This window comes from Danio rerio, chromosome 21, assembly GCF_049306965.1.
Source record: "Danio rerio strain Tuebingen ecotype United States chromosome 21, GRCz12tu, whole genome shotgun sequence".
NCBI lineage: Eukaryota > Metazoa > Chordata > Actinopteri > Cypriniformes > Danionidae > Danio > Danio rerio.
Genome location: NC_133196.1, coordinates 9,732,928 through 9,754,381, shown reverse-complemented (window position 1 = coordinate 9,754,381; position 21,454 = coordinate 9,732,928). Strand labels below are relative to the sequence as shown.

General features: G+C 36.4%; 1 protein-coding gene across 9 annotated transcripts in view; it reads left to right on the top strand.

Moving 5' to 3' along the window:
- Positions 1-867: 867 nt before the first annotated feature.
- The window catches only part of nek6 (NIMA-related kinase 6), a 41,501-nt gene continuing 20,914 nt past the window's right edge, over positions 868-21,454 (top strand). For 3 of the 9 annotated variants that reach the window (XR_012397147.1, XR_012397148.1, XM_003200822.6), the window contains exon 1: positions 868-990. Coding sequence is in view for 1 of the 9 variants with exons in the window: in XM_003200822.6 (XP_003200870.2) it covers positions 976-990 (15 nt within the window). In the remaining 8 variants the exon portion in view is untranslated. Of the gene's footprint in view, positions 991-1,072; positions 1,228-14,994; positions 15,314-21,454 lie in introns of those variants that run through there. The other 6 variants (XR_012397150.1, XM_068215990.1, XR_012397151.1 and 3 more) reach the window with 3 other exon arrangements.

The following is a 21,454-nucleotide window of genomic DNA, read 5'->3' as shown; positions in this document are numbered from 1 at the left end:
TATAATAATAATAATAATAATAATAATAATAATAACAATAATAATAACAAAAATAATAATAAGCATTGTTGATAATAATAATAATAATAATAAGCATTGTTTATAATATTATTGATATAATAATAATACAAATTATTATTATAATAATTATTTTATCATCATCATCAACAATGCTTATTGTAATTAATATTATTATTGTTATTAATATTATAAGCATTGTTAATAATGTTAATATAATAATAATAATATGTATTATTATTCTATTAACATAATTTGCAATGCTCATTGTTAATATTATATTAATAACATTATTAGCAATAATTATTATTGTTATTATTATTATTGATAATAATAATAATAATAACAACAACAACAATAATAATAATTAAACTATTATTTTTCATATATTCAATCATAATCATCACGAAATTGTTGCTGCTACCCACATTTAGCCTACATAAAATATATAATGGAAGAATAAAGTTATGAATCATCTACTCATTTTTTTTTTTTTATTTATTCAGTGTATTCCTAATAGCTGTAACATTAGCATTCACATCTAGATAAAATACACTAACAAAAACAAATAATATGAAATAAAATCATTATTGGACTACTTGATGCTGTCCAATATTTTAACTATAATTAAGCATCACTGGTGGTAATCAGTAATTACATTGTAATAATCAAAGTTCTAAGCTCTAAAACCTATAACTGATTTTAGAACTACTTGCTATGATACAATAGTTATTGCAGCCAGTAGATCCTCTTTAGCTCAAAATAAATCGGTTATAAAGCCTAGTGAATGACACGCTATAGCGGTCTCATATGCAAAGAGGTTTTTTTTTTTTTTGCTTTACTGTCCTCAGATCAGCCATGTGATGCGCGGGGTGTGACTCAAACTTGCGTGGCCCGTGACATTAATGAGACTGGAAAGAGACCAAACCGTCTTCGCAGCAGTTTTCAGCTCTGTAAATGTGCGCCGGAGAGGTAAGTGCAAGACTATACGCGACTTTTAACCCACTTTGTTAAAAACACGATGCTCGTGACGTGCGCGCGCCTCGCGATACTCAGTCATACAGTTGCACAACGTGTTCATGCAGAAGAGAAAGACTGTGTACCAGTGTTATTTTTCAACAGCATAATACCACTGTCTAGCTATCTGAATAAACACAAGTCTGCCTTATAACCCTCACATGGGCTTAAAATCTACATGAACAACTCCAGGTAGGCAATGCGAGTGTTTATTACCTCACGTCTAATAGCCTTGCGCGGAAAGTAGATCTGTTTTGAAAGTTCATACATCTGTTTTTATGCGCATAGTATCGCTCATTCGTGTCTTACATTGAATAGTAAATAAAACCAAAGCGTAAATATTGGGCAGTATATATGCTGCGTTTGGGGAAATGAACAACTATATAAAGGAAACATTGAAAGCAACGGGAACACCCACCTTCACACTGTAACTTCGATTATATGTGCAAATATGTCTTACAGCTCTTGATCTATTGTTGATTGTTGGTCATGGCGTGTTTATGCTGGTATTAAGGCGCTTTTAATGATCATGTATTTGTGTGGTAGTATTGCAGATCGCTTGTCTTTTAATTTTTTTATAAGGAAAAGCTGCAGTTTTGGCTCCGCCCACATACGCTGTTTGTTTGGAGCCATTCACGTGTTTTTGGACACAAAGTAGTGCTTTTTTCCCCTGGATGACTCAGAGGATGACAATTGCAGAAAATATGCTAAACAACAACAAATATATATATATACACATACACCATTTTGAAAACGTAATTTTTGATATTTTAATTATGATAATCTGCATGATGAAGTTGTTGGTATTAATTAATTTATTTTGTTGATTAAGTTTTATAACCATAAGTGTAAATTTTCCAACAAAAAACCCTGCTTTACATTGTTTTAAAAGGAACTGAAAGTTTACTTTTGTACCATTAGCATAGTGGTAATAAAAAAGTTATTAAAAAACTGTCCAGTTGTGCTCCATTTTCTAAATTTTTGATTAAATGTAACGGTCCTGTTTGTTTGTAATTGTTAGAATTTTATTTAATTATTTATACTCTTTTTGTTTGTTTTGATTCTTTTATTTTTTGTACTGTTTTTATTATTTATCTTCCAACACCCTGGCATTATTTTGTTTGTTCCATTGTCTTGTATCTGTTGTTTAAAGCATAATAATAATAATAATAATATATATATATATATATATATATATATATATATATATATATATATATATACATTCCGCCACAGCGGAATGAACCGCCAACTTATCCAGTAAGTTTTTACGCAGCAGATGCCCTTCCAGCCGCAACCCATCTATGGGAAACATCCACACACACATTCACACACACTCATACACTACAGACAGTTTAGCCTACCCAATTCACCTGTACCACATGTCTTTGGACTGTGGGGGAAACCGGAGCACCCGGAGGAAACCCACACGAAGGCAGGGAGAACATGCAAACTCCACACAGAAATGCCAAGAGCTAAGGTTCGAACCAGCAACCCAGCGACCTTCTTGCGGTGAGGCGACAGCACTACCTACTGCGCCACTGCCTTGCCCTCTCTCTCTCTCTCTCTCTCTCTCTCTCTCTCTCTCTCTCTCTATATATATATATATATACATACATATATATACATATATATTTATATTTATATATAAATAACATACATATATACACATATACATATATATATATATATATATATATATATATATATATATACATACATACATACATATATATATATATATATATATATATATATATATATATATATATATAYACACACACACACACACACACACACACACACACACACACACACACACACACACACACACACACATATATATATTTATATATATATAAATATAAAAAAAAAAATATATATATATATATATATATATATATATAAATAAATATATATAAATAAATATATATATATATATATATATATATATATATATATAAATAAATAAATAAATAAATATATATATATATATAAATAAATATATATAAATATATATATATGTGTGTGTGTGTGTGTGTGTGTGTGTGTGTGTGTGTGTGTGTGTGTGTGTATATATATATATATATATATATATATATATATATATATATATATGTATATATATATGTATATGTGTATATATGTATGTTATTTATATATAAATATAAATATATATGTATATATATATATAAATATATATATATATATAAATAAATATATTTTTATATATATATATATATATATATATAAATATAAATATATATATATATATATATATATATATATATATATATATATATATATATATATATATATATACATATATATACATAGTTCAAGTTTTGCGCCCCTTGCTAATACACCTCTTACAAAGTGAAATAAAAAAGACTGTAAAAAGTTTAGTGTAAAAAATAAAGAGAGACAAACTGCCTGAAATGTTCTATTTTATCAAAATGTTATGGGCAAACTTTTCCTTTTTTGTAACTAACAACTGGTTTTGAGCAAAAAAAAAGTTATCAAAAGTCCTGGGGCCTCATGTACGAAGACTTGCGTGGAAATCTTACTAAAACATTGCGTACGTACAAAGCTGTAAATGTGCGTACGCAGAAAAAAATTCAGATGTATGAAACACTGCGTACGCCGAATCTCACGCATATTCTTTTGTACATCCGAATGAACGTGAAACTGAGCGCAACATGCACGAGCACAAAACCCCTCCCTGCCTCCGCCCCCGTATGAATATGCTAATGACTATGCTAATGGCAAAACCCAATGAAAAAGCAATGGCAAAAGCAAGCAAAAAGAGAAACTTTGAACAGAATGTGAATTGGAGGTGCTGCTTTCGGAGGTAGACCGGAGAAAAGCGGTGTTATTTGCAAGTTTGTTCTCCGGAATTAACAACAAAAGAAAAAAATAGAGTGGGAGAGTTTAGCTGATGCGGTTAACACAGTTGGGTCTGAACATCGCACTGAGTGCATTTAAAAAAGAAATAGTGTGGTTTATATCTTTAAAACGTAGCAGTACACTTAGCAGTCTCAGTGGCGCAGCTCATACGACGCATGTGATCATGTACTGACATGTGGAGCATAAGCTCGGCTCGAATCCAGCGTCTGATGAACTCTTTCTTCTTTTTTTCCCCGCTACATATCAGATTTTGCCCACTATTTCTTACGAAAAAGACAAGTAGGAATCATCAATAAGTTTGTGCATCATATTTTATATGCACATTTATTGAATGGAAATGTTTCTGATTCACGCATGCAAATTCATCTTCAGATAGTGTCTTTCTAGCAATGTGCATGCGGTAGATCGCTCAGATTACATTGGGAAAACAGGCGACCGCTGCAAATTGTGCTTTAATGTTTAGCTGGTCAACTGTATGGTATGGAAATCTTACATACCTACTAGATGAACCCGTCTCATACAGCTGCCATTGCAAGGCTCAGACACTTTGTAGAGAAGAATTTAACACAACTGCCTCTAGGAGTCGCCAATGGAAATAAAACAGACACGCGCAAAAAATGTGCGTACGCCAGCCAGAAAGCTGCCGTGAACCTGCGCACATTCCCACGTTCAGTTCATTGTTAGTAAATCCAAACGTGAGCGATTCTGAGCGTGAAACCTGGAGTACGCAAAGTTTTTGTGCGTACGCAGCGTTGATACATGAGGCCCCTGATGTATCAATATGATACGTACAAATTTTTATAAAAAAAAAAAAACATGTATATGGTATAAAAAATGATCTAAACTTTTGGAAAATCTTCAGCCTGGCCAGAGTTTTCAGAAAGTTTTGGTTTCAGTCATCCAATATGGACATGGACGAACAGCGAAAACGTGTAAAAATAAAGTGTGTTTTGAAAATACCCACGTTCATGCAGACAGGGCCTTAGAAAAGCAGCAAATGGAAACATACAATTTTTTTAAATGAGGCGTGCCCTCTAGCACCACCCCTAACCTCAACCCCTAATGGGGGATGAGCAAATCGTATTAAAATGTATGAATGAGATCATACAAATGAATTTGAATTAGCCACTAACATCAAACAGTTATGAATTGCCAAGAGATTGTGATGGAATTCTGAAATCGAGTATTTATTTTTGGCAATTAAGTGTTCATTTAAAGAGTGTCAGTGAGTGTTTTAGTTTAATTTAGTTTTAGTTCTTCATTTATTTATAGCTTACATAGTTCACAGCCCCTGGTATTGTCAAGTTGTCATTTTACTCCAATATATTTAGTCAAGGTTGCGTTGAGTATATGCATGTAAAATGACTCAAACTGATCATGATTTTTTTTTGTCTTGGAGGCGCAGAAGATCGGTGCTACATTGTGTTCATTTTTGCGACAGATTACGATGTAGCTGTGATGTGGGCTTCTTTTCCACAGATGAGTAGATGTTATCACGCACTGTCTCTTTGATCAGACGTGTGTGTGTGTGTGTGTGTTTCTCTGCATGCTAAGGCTTTTTTGGAAGTGAGATTGTGGATGTGTGTCAGGGGTTTTTGCTCTTGAGACTGTAACATTTTATCGAGCGGAAACACAAGTGTGTGACTCACAGGAGAGTTAGAGGAAGACAGACGGCTTGAACTCACTTCCTCAAGAAAGACCACCGCTTAAATCCGTTTCATCTTCATCCGTTTGTCTTAAATCCCTTTTTATTGAACTGAACGTTTATTAGCCAACATTCAAACAACCACCATATACAAAAGACCTGTTAAATACAGCAAAAATGTCACAAAAACAGACACAAATTCACCACAGAGAAGAATGACGACATTACAAATATTGTGGGATTTCCTATAGGGGTTACTATAGGATCATTCACCCAGAAAAATGAATTTTCTGGCATCATTTACTCATCCTTCACTTGTTTAAAACCTATTTTCTTTCTTCGCTTCGTGTGAGGAAAACCATGTGAGGTAGAATAAAAGATGAGGTCATTTTTATTTTTGGGTGAACTGTCCCTTTAAGTGATAGGTCTACACTACCTGACAAAAGTCTTGTCGCCTATTCAAGTTTTAGAAACAACAAATAAAACCTTAACTTATAGTTGATCATTTGAAATCATAAGTGGCTTACGAAAGGCAAAGGCCTCTAGATTACGCTTATTTACCAAAATAAAACATGATCATGCCTTGATTTTGAATTATTTAATTAGGACAGTAAGGTCTGACTTTGCTTAGACAAAAGTCTTGTCACTTAACAGAAATAATGCACAGTATAGAATTAAAAGTCATGCTGCAGTGGAAAATAATGAATATTGTGTATGACTCCCATGAGCTTAGAGGACTGCATCTATACATCTCTGCAGCCTCCACATCAAAGTTTCTGAAAACAAAGAAGGTCAAGGTGCTCCAGGATTGGCCAGCCCAGTCATCAAATATGAACATCATTGAGCATGTCTGGGGTAAGATGACGGAGAAGGCATTGAAGATGAATCCATAGAATCTTGATGAACTCTGGGAGTCCTGCAAGAACGCTTTCTTAGCCATTCCAGATGACTTTATTAATAAGTGATTTGAGTCATTGCAGAGATGTATGGATGCAGTCCACCAAGCTCATGGGAGTCATACACAATATTCATTATTTTCCCACTGCAGCATGCCTTAATACTGTTATCTGACAAGACTTTTGTCTAAGCAAAGTCAGACCTTACTGTCCTAATTAAGTAATTAATAATTAAGACATGATCATGTTTAATTTTGGTAAAATAAGCGTAATCTAGAGGCCTTTGCCTGTCATATAAGCCAACTTTTGATAATAAATGATCAACTAGAAGTCAAGTTATTATTTGTTTGGATAAAACTTGGATAGGCGACAAGACTTTTGTCAGGTAGTGTATGCATTTTTCCAATGTGACTTGTCAGTTTTTACTAGTTTTGTTAGTTTAAAATGTGCCTATATACTTTGTATGAATTTTTATTTTAGTTTACACTGTAAAAGTGCTTAGTTGACTTAAAAAGAGTAAACCCACTGCATTTAAAGCAATTAGTTGACTAAAGCGGTGTAAAACTGTTGCCTTAAAACTATTAAGCAAATGAACTATGTGCATAGTAATAATAATTCATTCGGTCCCACTTTATATTAAGTGGCCTTAACTAATATGTACTTGAACAGGAATTAATAGTTTGTTACAATGTACTTATTGTGTAAATACATGTATTTACTATGTACTTGTGCCTGATTAAATACATGTATGTAATTACATCTGTAATTAACTTTTGTAATTACATTTGTAAATACACTGTTGACCATCCCTTACACCTTAACCCACCCCTTAAACCTACCCATACTACCAAACCTGTCCATAACCTAACCTCTATCCCAACTCAAAAGCTCCACAAGTGTTCTCAAATACATTATAAATACAGTAAGTACATTGTATTTATTTTTTGATGTAAGTAAATACACTCAATATAAAGTGGGACCATTCATTCTACTTAACAGCTCTAAACTACAATGCATTTAGTCACATGATCATTTCAAATAGCTTTATATATTACTTTAACATAAGTAACCAAAATGCTTGTCGTTTTATGGTTGTTGCCTGTAATAACCCCTGAACGCAGACGTAATGGTGTGCTACTATGCATTTGTAAACACGCCTACCGTTACACAATGCCTGTTTAGACAGAAATAGGCAGATGATGCATCTAAGGTTTCTAGGTATTCTAGGGTTTCTCAGGAAAACAAGATTCTCTTTAACACATCTGAAAATACACACGGCAGCAGCAGCACATGTGGTTTCAGTGTTGTGGTGTGTTTGAAATGTGTTGCACATTTAGATGTGTGTCTTCGTTATGCTCTTTGTTTGAGTGTGTTTGTATCCATGTGAGTGTGTGTGTGTTGTGGCTGCAAAATATATCCTTTCAGCATCGATAATGCAACGTGCGCATCCACATTATTCACATCGCAAGATATGCAATGTTGAGACTGAACTATAGGTGACCAGACGCTACAGAAGATGTGATTAATAGAGTTACTGCTACATTAAACCACAATAGAGTGAAAGCTCATCATTTGCATGTGTTTTTAAGGTCTGTGACTGTGCATTTCAAGAGAGTTTAAACAATCTGGCCACAAAAACTTTAAATGTTTGGAGGTGTAATAAAAACGAGTTGTATTAAACTATTTATACAGACTTTATACTGTTTATTAGGGCTGCACAATATATTGTTTCAGCATCGATATTGCATTGTGATCATTGCAGAATATACGCAGAGTTGAGTTTGTATTGTCATTTACCATTTGCATGGCGAGGCAGTGGCGCAGTAGGTAGTGCTGTTGCCTCAGCAAGAAGGTCACTGGTTCGAGCCTCGGCTCAGTTGGCGTTTCTGTGTGGAGTTTGCATGTTCTCCCTGCCTTCGCGTGGGTTCTCTCCGGGTGCTCCGGTTTCCCCCACAGTCCAAAGACATGCGGTACAGGTGAATTGGGTAGACTAAATAGTCCGTAGTGTATGAGTGTGTGTGTGAATGTGTGTGTGGATGTTTACCAGAGATGGGTTGCGGTTGAAAGGGCATCCGCTGCGTAAATAAAAAAAACTTGCTGGATAAGTTGGCGGTTCATTCCGCTGTGGCGACCCCGGATTAATAAAGGGACTAAGCTGACAAGAAAATGAATGAATGAATGGTGAATGAATGATTTACCATTTGCAATGTGTGTAGCAGGTACATGATGTCAGATGCTCCAGTGAGTGAAATCTGAGAGAAAGTAAGATTGTGGGTATACAGCATTCCTTCGGCTTAATCCCTACCATTTTAGATCTAGGGTCCATTCTTAGTACGTGGATTGAGTTAGCTGGATTTGGTTATTGACGATTTGACATGATCCAGGATCGTTTTGTTCTTCAAAACTGATCTGAGAGTTGTTGTCATAGCAACGTTTCTGGTAGCTCAAACCTGCTCGGGAGCAGGCTCACTTCATATCAACAGGATTAGATCGGGTCAGTTCAAGCAAAGGTAATACTGAACGTATGTACGGAATTCTAATATCTTCTTACAGTAGTAGTTATATACACTTGGGAAAATAGTAAATAAAATTTTTTTAACTAATATATATATATATATTAGTTAAATAAGGTATAGTATTAAAACGTATGCAATCTGCACTCCGAAATAAGTACAAAGACTGCCACCTGGTGGTTCGAAGAGAAAATTTATTGATATGAACTTTTTAGATGCAAACGCGTACGATCGCTTTAGTATAATTTGTGTATGAAAATAGACATGCGCAATATGCGACTTTTTTAAAGGAATAATACATTTATGCAGTCATAAAGATGTTTTTTTATGTTTTTTGAGATGATTATTTTAACATCCTGTTATTCTTTACACTGATTAAGAAACCGGCAACTATACTACTATGGCCTCTATCATAAAGAAAATCTGCTCTAACTGTAAAACTAAATAAATTGCTAAATACTCTCGACACATGAAGGTATAAAGCCTGCAGCTCACAACAAAGGTGGAAAGTTATTGTGTAACATATTTAACAAACTGTTTACTATGAATTTGATGTAATTTTGCTCACATGGATAATTGAATATTAATCAGATGATGTCATTAAGCTTCTGTGCCGTCAGCCAATCGTTGCATTGCTGATCCGGATTTTAAGGATGGATATATCTGTCCTTCACAACACATGCAGCGATCTTAGATCAGTTCATCCAGACATTTTAATCTGATTTGCAAACTTGTTTGATGAACCAAATTAGCCAGAGATCAGTTATCAAGATTAAAAGATCCAGGTCCAGGATCTGTCAAATCATCATTTAAGCAAGGTACGAAGAACAGATCCCTGTTTTAGATTTTCTTGACAAGAGACCAAAATAAAGAAGCTTTATTTTTATCATTTGTGTCAAGAAGATTGCACATCTAACATATATTTTTTTAAATTACAAAATTTTCCGCAAATGTCTGGGAATTACCACAATTTTTTTTTAAATTTTAAGCGCAAAAAAATAAAATAAAATAAATAAATAAATAATAATAATAAATAAATAAGCAATTTACACACAAAAAGATTATATATAATCATGAAACACTAGGGGGTCTGCCTAGTGTGTATGTGTGTGTGTGTGTGTGTGTGTGTGTGTGTATGTGTGTATGCATATATGTAACAATTTATATGTGTTGAATTCAAACAAACAAATTAAGTTGAACATTACTAAATTTAATTAGTTTGTTTAAATTCAACACATAAAATGTTTGCAACAATTTTGCAGACAAAATTTTTTTCAGTATACTAAAAGAATACATTGTGGATATTTTGGCTGCTTTTCGTTTTTCTGGCTCACCTTTAAATGGCTGTTTAAGGGGTTAAAAGTTGGTTTTAGGGTAAGGGTTAGATTTGGGTTAAGGATGAGGTTTGGGTTAGGCACTCAATTGCGAGTCTGAGAGTGTGTGTGTGTGCCTTTTGTATTCCTCACATTGTGGGGACCAGTTGTTTCAACAAGTATAGCAATATTGGTAAATAGTGATCTTGTGGCGACTAGGCATGGTACAATAACTGGTTTCAAGGTTTACAGTGGTTTGGAAAAGTCAGGGTTTTAAAACCGCTAAAATTTCCTGTTCCTTGGGTATTTGTAAGGGTTTTTTAATGTGTTGTAAAGAAATCTTTGCTTTTGACAATAATGAAGTCAAGGATTTCTTGTGATCATTTAGCCTCACATGTTTACTATTCCAAAATATTATAAATGTTTCCTAAAATAAAATATATTTTGTTCAGTGGGGGGGAATTTTTTATTTTTATTTTTTACCCAGACATTTAAAGAACTTGTTTTACAGCAGTAATCACAATACTGTGATGCTGTGAAACCGTGATATTATTATCCACGGCTATCATACCGTTAGAAACTAACCGGCCCATGTCTAATGGGGACATTTTTTTGGTCCCCATGAGAAAAACAACTCATAAATCACACAGAATAATATTTTGAAAATGTAAAAATGCAGATTGTTTCCTGTTAGGGTTGGTTCATGAGGGTTTATGGTTTATGAGGGTAGTGTCGGGGTAGAGGGTGAGAATATACAGCTTGTACATGCATTAAAATCATTATGTTGAAGGGAAGTCCCCATAAAGATATCTGTACAAATGTGTGTGCGTCAGTGTGGGAGGGTGTGTGTGTGAAGAGTGGCACTATTGCAGGCGGTAGGATATCATTTTTCCTTTGCGTTTTTCTTCATATGAATGAAAGGAAATTAGTACAGGTCCGCCCTCTCCTTCCCCTCCCCAAAACCTCTCTTTCGTTGTATTTTTCTGCTTCTGCAGACCTGTTTTTCTCCATCTATGCGTGCAGGAACTGACTTGTTTGTTTTTTATTACTTGAAGGAGACTGATATGTGCCCTTTGTAGTGTGAACTATTACAGTATATGATTTTTTTAGTTTGATTACAGTACTTAGCATCACTACTGTACTCATGTAGACAGTTTAATGCAGACCTCTTGTACTAACTCTATATTCTCGGCTTCTCCTGTAGTGGATGATCATAAATAATCTCAAAGTCTGTTGAAAAGTGTTGTTTTCAAACAAGCCTATCTAGTGGTCTATCTAGTAACCGCCTGACGTTTATCTAGAACACCCAAACAGTGATATACCCTATCTATACATCTAGGTTTTTGTACACACACACACACACACACACACAAACACACACGCACACACACTCAAACTCACTCGCTGGCCACTTTATTAAGTACACCTTACTAGTACCGGGTTGGACCTACTTTTGCCTTTAGAAGTGCCATAAAGCAGATGCACATATACATGTGCATAAACAAGCTCACTCATACGCCAACGCACTCATTCAGCTAATTATCCTTTATTATGCCTCGTAGGCACAGAATGTTGCAGGAAAAGCCATTTGTTGTTTATGTGTGTTTAGCGAAAGTGGGTCAGTAGGTTTGTCTGGAGTTTAAAATAAAACTGGATTTGTTGGGACATGTCAAGGCATACAGTGCGGAAGTAAACGTGTGCCCTGAAGACTGGCGCTGATAACGTCTGTTTCCACGGATTAGAGATGCATTCATGCAGTGTGTGTGCTTTGAAACATGCTTATCCGGTTTCGCAAATCTGACACCAGGATTGTCCCACTTTTTTATTTTAAACCGATCAGGTATCAGATAGACACGAGATATGAATCTATGGCAAGCTGTTTTGACGTATTCATTACAAGGATATGATTTACCGCTATAAACAATTACGGTTCAATATATAAGACTGGAATTCTTTATGAGAAAATAGGATTTCTACTAGTAATAAAGGCAGGTAAAAAGTTAATTCTTGATAATATTAATAATGTCATGCATTTCTTGGCATCAGGAATACAATTTCAGGTAGCAAAGAGTATCATTTTTGATATTGAGAATTGTACTTTTGCTAGTTACAGTAAATGTCGCCCTAAACAGCCATTATAATTCAGTTCTTACTAGTTCAGAGATAGTTCTTGCTATTAAAAACCTTTTTTAATAAGTATTTAGTGTGATTAGTTGTACAATTGTTTACACTTCATCTCAACAATTGAACTGGTTCTATAAAAACGTTAATTTTAATATCAATTATTTGTGAAAATTAAGGCTGCATGATACTGTAAAAATATGTGATGTTGTCAGAGTATTGCGATAGCAATATTTCTCATGATATAACATTTCCCTTTTTATTAGCTATGTTTTTAAATAATTTATTTATCAAATGGTATTAAAATAATTAACCAGTTAAAATGTGTTTTATGTCTGATCTAATTAATGGTAATTTAGACAAAAAAAAACTGCATCAAGGTGCAAACATTCATTCATTAATTTTCCTTCTGCTTAGTCCCTTTATTCATCAGGGGTCACCACAGCACAACACACACACACACACACACACAATGGCCAATTTAGTTTATTAGTTTGTTTAGTATATTATTAGTATATTGTGTTCAATGGGGAAAAAAGTTGTGTTTTTATCCAGAAATTCAAAAAGAACTTATTTTAGAGCAGTAATCACAATACCTTGATATTTTTATCGAAGGTTATCATACAATCAGAAACTAAAACTGGCCCATGCCTAGTGTATATCAAGCATTTACATTTTAATCGATGAAGATTAAGTAGTTGATTAGAACTCCTATACTGTGAAGGATTAAACATCTAAATGGCTTGCCTTGAGTGATCTGCTTTCAGTATGAAAAAAAAACCCTGTGATTTCTCCAGAACTCCAAAACTACACGCTTCACTGCACACATTTTGATCTCTCCTTCCTTAATGCTGATTATGACCCACACGTTTCGTACCTAAGAATTTTAAAAGAATTTTCCTGAGTATTATCAGCATGGGTGTTTCAGATAAAAAACTGAGATAAGATTGCTCCAACTGGCAAGAAGAGTTTTCGTGAATGCAACTGTGATTTACCCATTTAAAGGGACAGATCGCACAAAAATGAAAATATCTTGTGCTTTGAAACATTTATGGATTTCTTTCTTTAAACAAAACAAGATATCGTGAAGAAGTTTGCTAAAAAGCAGCTATTGACATCTACAAAAGTTTTGGTCACACTTTACAATAAGGTTTATTAGTTAATGTTAATTAATGCATTTACTAACATGAACAAACAATGAACATTACATTTACTACAGTATTTATTCATGTTAGTAAACGTTAGTTAATGAAAATACAGTAGTTCATGGTTAGTTCATGTTAACTCACAGTGCATTAACTAATGTTCACAAGCACGGACTTGGATGCTAATAATGCATTAGTAAATGTTTAATTAATATTAATAAATGCTGTACATGTGTTGTTCATGATTAGTTCATGTTAGTAAATGCATTAACTAATGGACCTTATTGTAAAGTGTTACCAAAGTTTTTACAGTACCCTGTTAAAAAAATAATAATTTAAAAAGTTTTTTTCCCTCCCCAAAATTCTTCAGTATATCTCGCTTCATGATAAAGAGAAGAAACTGAAACAGGTTTGGAAGAAGTGGAGGATAAATCATGCATTGTAAAAAAGAAAAGGTAAAATACTAGTTAATAATATGACAGAGTACTTCTTTTTAAAAAGGCATTTCTTTAACCCCTTTACAAGATGTTAGATTAGACTTTAGTGTCTCCAAAATGTGTCTGTAAAGTTTCAGCTCAAGACACCTATCAGATTATTCATCCCGGAATCTGCCCATTTTGGTGTCTGAATACATTGTAGCTGTTTTTGTAGCCTGTGGCTTTAAATGCAAATGAGCTGCTTCTTCCCGCCTGCCATTCACATGAGCGTGTCTGCTTCTCATCATGCATTACGTCACATAAACAGCCGCTAGATATAGAAACAGACACAGATGAAGCTAAAATACAGCTCATTAACCCAAAATACCATGTAAGTTTATTTCATGTACTTCAAGAGTTCACACACTTAGCTGATGATTGATTATAAAGCTTGTTTGGTATGCAGTCCTGGGAGAGAGCTCTGAGCTCATAAGATCCTCGAGCCCGGGGCTCCATGCAAGGCGAGACTGGAGTTTGAGCTCAGGTAGATCTCGAGAACTTCCCTGCTGTAGTAGCTAATGTACAGATAGTGTGTAAGTGACCACTAAATCATTATATGCCTTTAAATAATTTTAGAGCATCAGAGCATGTCACGTGTTTCGGTAGCCTAGGTGACTAATAGGTTAATCAGGCTAGCAGGAGCGAAGAGAAGACACGTTGCTGTGCGATTTAAGGAAAAAGGGAGGCTTAATCCTGCACAATTTATTTAATAGAACCCTTTGGGAAAGCGGAGCGAGGTATGTGAAGTTAATATTTAAGCCACATGAGTTCATTTGTATGTATATGTTAATCGTGAGCTCTGCCTTCTTATTAGTTGTTTCAAACTGTCGTTATATACTTCATTGTTTCACTTTCATATGTCGCTCTGTACATTATATCTTTATTTGTCGTATTATTCTGTATACAAGTTGTTTTTATTGATTTTTGTTGTTTCTTTGTGTAGTTTCACGGTGCTACGCAACGAAAGTTTAATGGCTCTCGGCTTGAGCAAAATAAAGAATCAAGCACCCGTCAGAAACTCTCTGTCTCGTTCATGGAAACCAAAGGGCATCTACAGTGAAACTCGACGCTTAAAGGAACCACGCATCTGTTTCATCGAGACGAGGCTGGCAGCTGGCAGGGTCGTGACGTCATCGCACAGGCTGATCGGAGGCTGCAGTTACCCATACTAGTCGGAGGTGGCGCGCGTGCTGTCATTCACTGTTGCAGATACAGTGGGAGACTTTGAGTGGCAAGAGAGTTTAAGAACAACATATTCCTACGTAAGCAGCATCAAGTCATCTTGAACTTAGTAATTTTAATGCTTTAAAGGAAAAGCAAATATTTTATGGACATTTGAGTTAAAAGGTTAAATTTACAAAGGACTTTAAATAAAAGCAAATAAATAATGTTATAAAGAACATTTACTTCATAGTTTAAGATTTGAATTACATTATTTGAGTAGAATTTAAGAGAAGGAAAAAAAAAAGAACTTAATTTATTTTATTTAGCATTAGAAAAATTACAATCAGTGTTAATGTTAGCTGTACTTATTTGAAAACTGACATTTCCTTGTTATTCCTGTTACAAGCTAATATTTTGGATGTCATATACTGCTGTTTGCATTTATATTGATCTTGTTTGCTAATTTATTTGGGTGCTTACGTGCTAGAGGTCTGGTGAGAGTGTTATTATTCACTGCTTAAGTTCCTCTTTAATTATGGAAGCTGTACACGCTGAAGAGGCTATGGAAGATACACATAGTACCCATGAAGAAGCGCATGCAGTCAAACAAGCAGATGAAATGTCACTCCCAACAGTAGAAATAAGCAACCCAGTTGTGCAGCAGGTCAGATCAAGCACACGTGAAAGAAGCTTCACAGAAAGGGGTCTGGAAATGCGTGAACAGGAAGCCAAGCGACAAGAGAAAGCTTTCCATAAAGCTTATAACAGTTGGAAAGAGACTGCAAAAGATTGTAGATCAACACTAAAAATGTTCTGTTCACGTGAGAATCTAGAACAAATTCAGCAAGACATTCAAAATCAATGTAATCTAGTCCATCAGCATTATGAGCCAATATTGCGTAACCATGCTACATCTCCAGACATTGTCAATCGTATGGATGCTTGTGCTGCACTGACTGCTGAAATTATTGATCTTGTGAGTAAGCGGCTGGAGACAATAGGTGAAGATTACAATGAAGAGCTTGTGAAGGAAAGAGTGAGACAAGTCTTAAATAAAGATGAATATGGATCAATCTTTGGATGCACAAAAACAAACACAGTGATGTCAGAGTCATCGCTAGGATCAGGTAATCAGTCGAAGACCTCTTCCAAGATATCAAGTAAGCGAGCTGAAGCAGAAGCTGAACTTGCAGCAAAACAAGAGCAAGCTAAAGCTATGCAGGAAATCCATGATCAACAAGCAAAGCTTAATAAAATGGAGAGTGAATGGAAGCTTTCTGAAGCTAAAATGCTAGCAGAAATAAAGCAAAGAGAGGTAGAAATGCAGCTAAAGCTTGAAGAAGAAAGAAAACGGCTGCATCAGTTGCAAGTAGACAAGGAAGTAAAAGTAGCAGCAGCTCGTGTGAAAGTGTACAATGATCTTGAAGGGATCAGTCAATTTGGTGATAAAGAAATAGATTCTAGCATTCACAGATTTCAGTTAAACCCAGAAGCTGAATTGTTCTTGCCTCAGCAAACATTCAAGGCAGAGCATGAAGCCCAGCCATCTCAGAATAATGTTTCTTTAGCTCAAGCAATAGCAGACTCACTAAGCACACATCGACTGCCTGTGCCTGAACCCATGATCTTCGCTGGTGATCCATTGAAATTCATAGATTGGAAGATGTCCTTCATAGCTCTTATAGAAAGAAAGCCCCTCCCACCTGGTGAGAAGATGTTCTATCTTAAAAAGTACCTTGTTGGAAAAGCTCGTAAGGCTGTGGAGGGATATTTCTATAGAAATTCAGAGGATGCATACCATGGAGCATGGAAGGTCCTGCAAGATAGATATGGGAATTCATTCATACTACAAAAAGCCTTTAGAGACAAGCTGATGAGGTGGCCCAAAATTGGAATAAATGACCCACTTGCACTGCGAGACTTCACAGATTTCCTGCAAGGATGTGCTGAGGCAATGCCACACATTAAGGGATTATCTATTCTAAATGACTGTGAAGAAAACTACAAGCTACTAAAGAAACTTCCTGAATGGGTTGTACACAAATGGAATCGAATTGTGACGGAAGAATTAGATGCATCAGGGGACTATCCAAGTTTCAAGTGTTTTACAGAGTTCTTGCAAAAGGAAACTAGAATAGCTTGTAACCCCATTACTTCCCCATTCATGAATATGAAAAATTCAGATGAAAAGTTCCCCAAGCGAGCTAAGGCACTCAGTACAAAGACTGACGTGAAAGAGTTCAGTTCTAAAGGGCTTAATACATCTAGCGTAAAGTCAAAAGTATCATGCATTGTCTGTAAAGATGAAAACCACAGCATTGTCCAATGTTCTGCATTTGGAGAAAAAACCATTGAAGACAAGAAGAACTTCATTCAAGAAAATCAGCTCTGTTATGGGTGTCTCAGGAAAGGGCACATTGTAAAAAAATGCAGAAGACGACATAAGTGTGGAACATGTGGCCGCAATCACCCCACATGCTTACATGAAGAAAGACATATGGTGTCTCCAAAACCATTAAATAAAACTTCAACAGAAGTACAAGCAAGTCAGGAAGTTCAGAAAGTTATGGCCCATGCACTCACACAAAGCTCTTCTGCTACTTCCAGTATTGTGCCAGTCCTTATTTCAACAGTGGAAGAGCCTCAAAGGGAAGTACTCACTTATGCGCTACTGGACACGCAGAGTGACTCAACATTCATTTTGGAAGATCTTCTTGATGATCTAAATGCAGTCAAGCAACCAGTTCAACTTAGATTAAGCACTATGACAGCTGTGGATACTATAACGGCAAGTAACAGGGTTTGCGGTCTGCAAGTTAGAGGACTCCAAGCAGCAAACTCCATTCAGTTACGGCAAGCATATACAAGAGACTTCATTCCTGTTGATAAGTCCTATATCCCAACGAAGAGCACAGCACTGGAGTGGCCTCACCTAAAACATCTGGCCAATCAATTGCCACCACTGCAGAACTGCGAAGTCGGATTATTAATCGGATATGACTGCCCTTCAGCTCTAGCTCCCCTTGAAGTCATAATTGGTCATGAAAATGAACCATTCGCACAAAGAACTGAACTTGGTTGGAGCATTATAGGTCTCTCTAATCCACACCTAGACAGGCAGGGAAATCAGAGTTTTGTCCACAGAGTTGCAGTCAAGGAGATATTTGTTCCATCACCCAATGATGTCTTGAAAATTCTTGAGTCAGATTTCAATGAGAAAGGTTATGAGGATAAAAGTGTGTCTCAAGAGGATGTTCGTTTCATTCAACATCTCAGTACCAACATCAAACAGAAGGATAATGGACATTATGAACTTCCCCTCCCTTTCAAGAGTATCAGCCAACCATCACTGCCAAATAATAGAAGGCTGGCAGTTGCCCGGCTGCAGCAATTAAAGAAAAAGCTCAAATCTAACAAGCAATATTCGGATGACTACAAAGTCTTCATGAAGGAAGTCGTTGACAAAGGTGATGCTGAACTAGCCCCTGAGATATCAGAAGGAGAGACTGTATGGTATATTCCACACCACGGAGTATACCACCCTCAGAAACCAGGTAAGCTGAGGGTTGTGTTCGACTGTTCAGCTAAGTTTAGTGGTATATCTCTAAACGACACTCTGTTGACTGGGCCTGATCTAATAAATTCATTAGTTGGAGTACTCTGCCGCTTCAGAAAGGAGCTAGTCGCAGTCACCTGTGATATAGAAAAGATGTTTCACCAGTTCCTTGTTCCTCCAGACGAACGTAATTATCTGAGGTTCTTGTGGTGGGAGGATGGAGACTGGGAGAAAGAGCCTCAAGACTATCGCATGACAGTCCATCTCTTTGGCGCTACATCGTCTCCTGGGTGTGCCAATTTCGGTTTGAAGTACCTGGCACAGCAGTACGAAGTTAAACACCCAACAGCTTCAGAGTTTGTTAAAAGAAACTTCTATGTAGACGATGGGCTAGCCAGTGTTCGTTCAATTGATGAAGCCAAGGAACTAATTGCTGATGCTCAAGCACTCTGTAAACAAGGAGGTTTACGGCTTCATAAATTCAACTCCAATAAGGAAGATGTTCTCTGCTGCATAGACCCATCTGAAAGGGATATTGTCTCTAAACCTCTCAATTTAAACCCTGAAGCAACACCAACAGGACGTGTACTTGGTGTTCAGTGGTCAACAAGGGATGACAATTTTCAATTCAACATCAACTATAAAGATCAGCCATCGACCCGCCGTGGAATCTTGTCTGTCATTAGTTCCCTGTTCGACCCAATTGGGTTTGTGGCACCATTTATTCTTCAGGGAAAGTGCATCCTGCAGGAACTATGTCGGAAAAACATTGGATGGGATGATCAGCTACCAGAAGACATGTATTCACGGTGGGAGGATTGGAAAGGTGGACTTCAAAGGCTTAAAGAAGTTGTCATACCAAGATGTTATCACCCTGACACCTTCAATGAGATCATTGAAACGGAGCTGCACCACTTCTCCGATGCGAGCAACATTGGATATGGAGCTTGCTCTTATCTTCGTTTCAAAAATGACAAAGGTAAAGTGCACTGCAGTTTGGTAATGGCAAAGGCTAGAGTCGCACCTACAAAAGTCACAAGTATACCAAGACTAGAACTTGCGGCGGCTGTTCTATCTGCAAAGATAAGTGTCATGCTAAAGACAGAGCTTGAAATGAAGATTGACAGAGAATTCTTTTGGACAGATTCACAGGTTGTTTTGGCTTATATTAATAACGAAGCAAGACGGTTTCATGTATTCGTTGCTAACCGTGTGCAACTCATAAGGGACATTACAGATCCAAGCCTGTGGTACTATGTTAATACCTTAGAGAACCCGGCTGATCATGCTTCCAGAGGGTTTCATGCCTCTGACATTGCTACTTCAACCTGGTTAAGAGGTCCCAAATTTCTGTGGGAACAAGAAGTGAATCCAACACCACATACCTCTGCCAATTTGCTTGTTGGTGACCCCGAAGTTAAACCAGTCCAAACATTTGTGACCACAGTTAGTGACAGTTCCGACATTTTAAGTCGTTTCAGACGATTTTCTTGCTGGTCAATGCTTCTGAAGGTTGTGGCAAGGATAAAAAGACTTGGATTGAAACAGAAATGCTCCACTGACCATATAACTGTTGAGGAGCGTCAGAGAGCTGCTGAAGTGGTGATCAAGCTCATGCAGCAGGAAGCATTTTCCAAAGAAATGAGAATGATTGAAAATGGGAATGCTCTTCCAAATTCTAGTGCGTTGTATCAACTGGATCCTGTTTTGGACAAAGGTCTTCTTCGGGTAGGGGGAAGATTGAAGAAGTCATCACTCAGTCAAGACCTCAAACATCCTGTGATTCTACCAAGGGATAGTTACATCACCAAGCTAATTCTGTCGCATTATCATGCCAAAATTTGCCATCAGGGTCGAACTCAAACTCAAATGCAGCTTAGAATGAATGGATTCTGGGTCATTGGAGGTAGCAAATCAGTTGCTAAGCTGATACACAAGTGTGTGCAGTGTCGAAGACTTAGACGACCGACAGAAGAACAACGAATGGCCGAACTTCCCAAGGAGCGTGTCGAAGTATCTGCTCCCTTTACATTTTGTGGCATGGACTGTTTTGGGCCATTTGTCGTGAAGAGAGCTCGCAAAGAATACAAGCGATACGGTCTAATATTCACTTGTTTGTCATCTCGCGCAGTTCATATTGAAATGATTGAAGATTTGTCCACAGATGCCTTCATCAATGCATTGAGATGCTTTATAAGCCTCAGAGGAGCAGTTTGCAAACTTTATTGTGATCAAGGTACAAACTTTGTCGGGGCCAGGAACGAATTCAAAGATTGCCTGAAACAAGTCGACATCAAAACTCTGGAAGTCTTTCTCGCAGAGAAACAATGTGAGTTTGCCTTTAATGCTCCTTCTGCAAGTCACACTGGAGGTGTCTGGGAACGACAAATACGAACTGTGCGCAGTGTACTTAATGCCACAATTGCACTGTGTCCTGGTAGACTTGACGATGCTTCACTTAGAACATTGTTCTATGAGGCAATGGCCATAGTTAACAGTCGCCCGCTTACAGTAGATGGAATTAATGATCCAAATTCACTAGAGCCTCTAACTCCAAACCACCTAATACTTATGAAGTCTGATGTTGCACTTCCACCTCCAGGAAAATTTGTTAAAGAAGACATGTACGCTACAAAAAGATGGCGAAGAGTCCAATACTTGGTTGAGCAATTTTGGAGTCGCT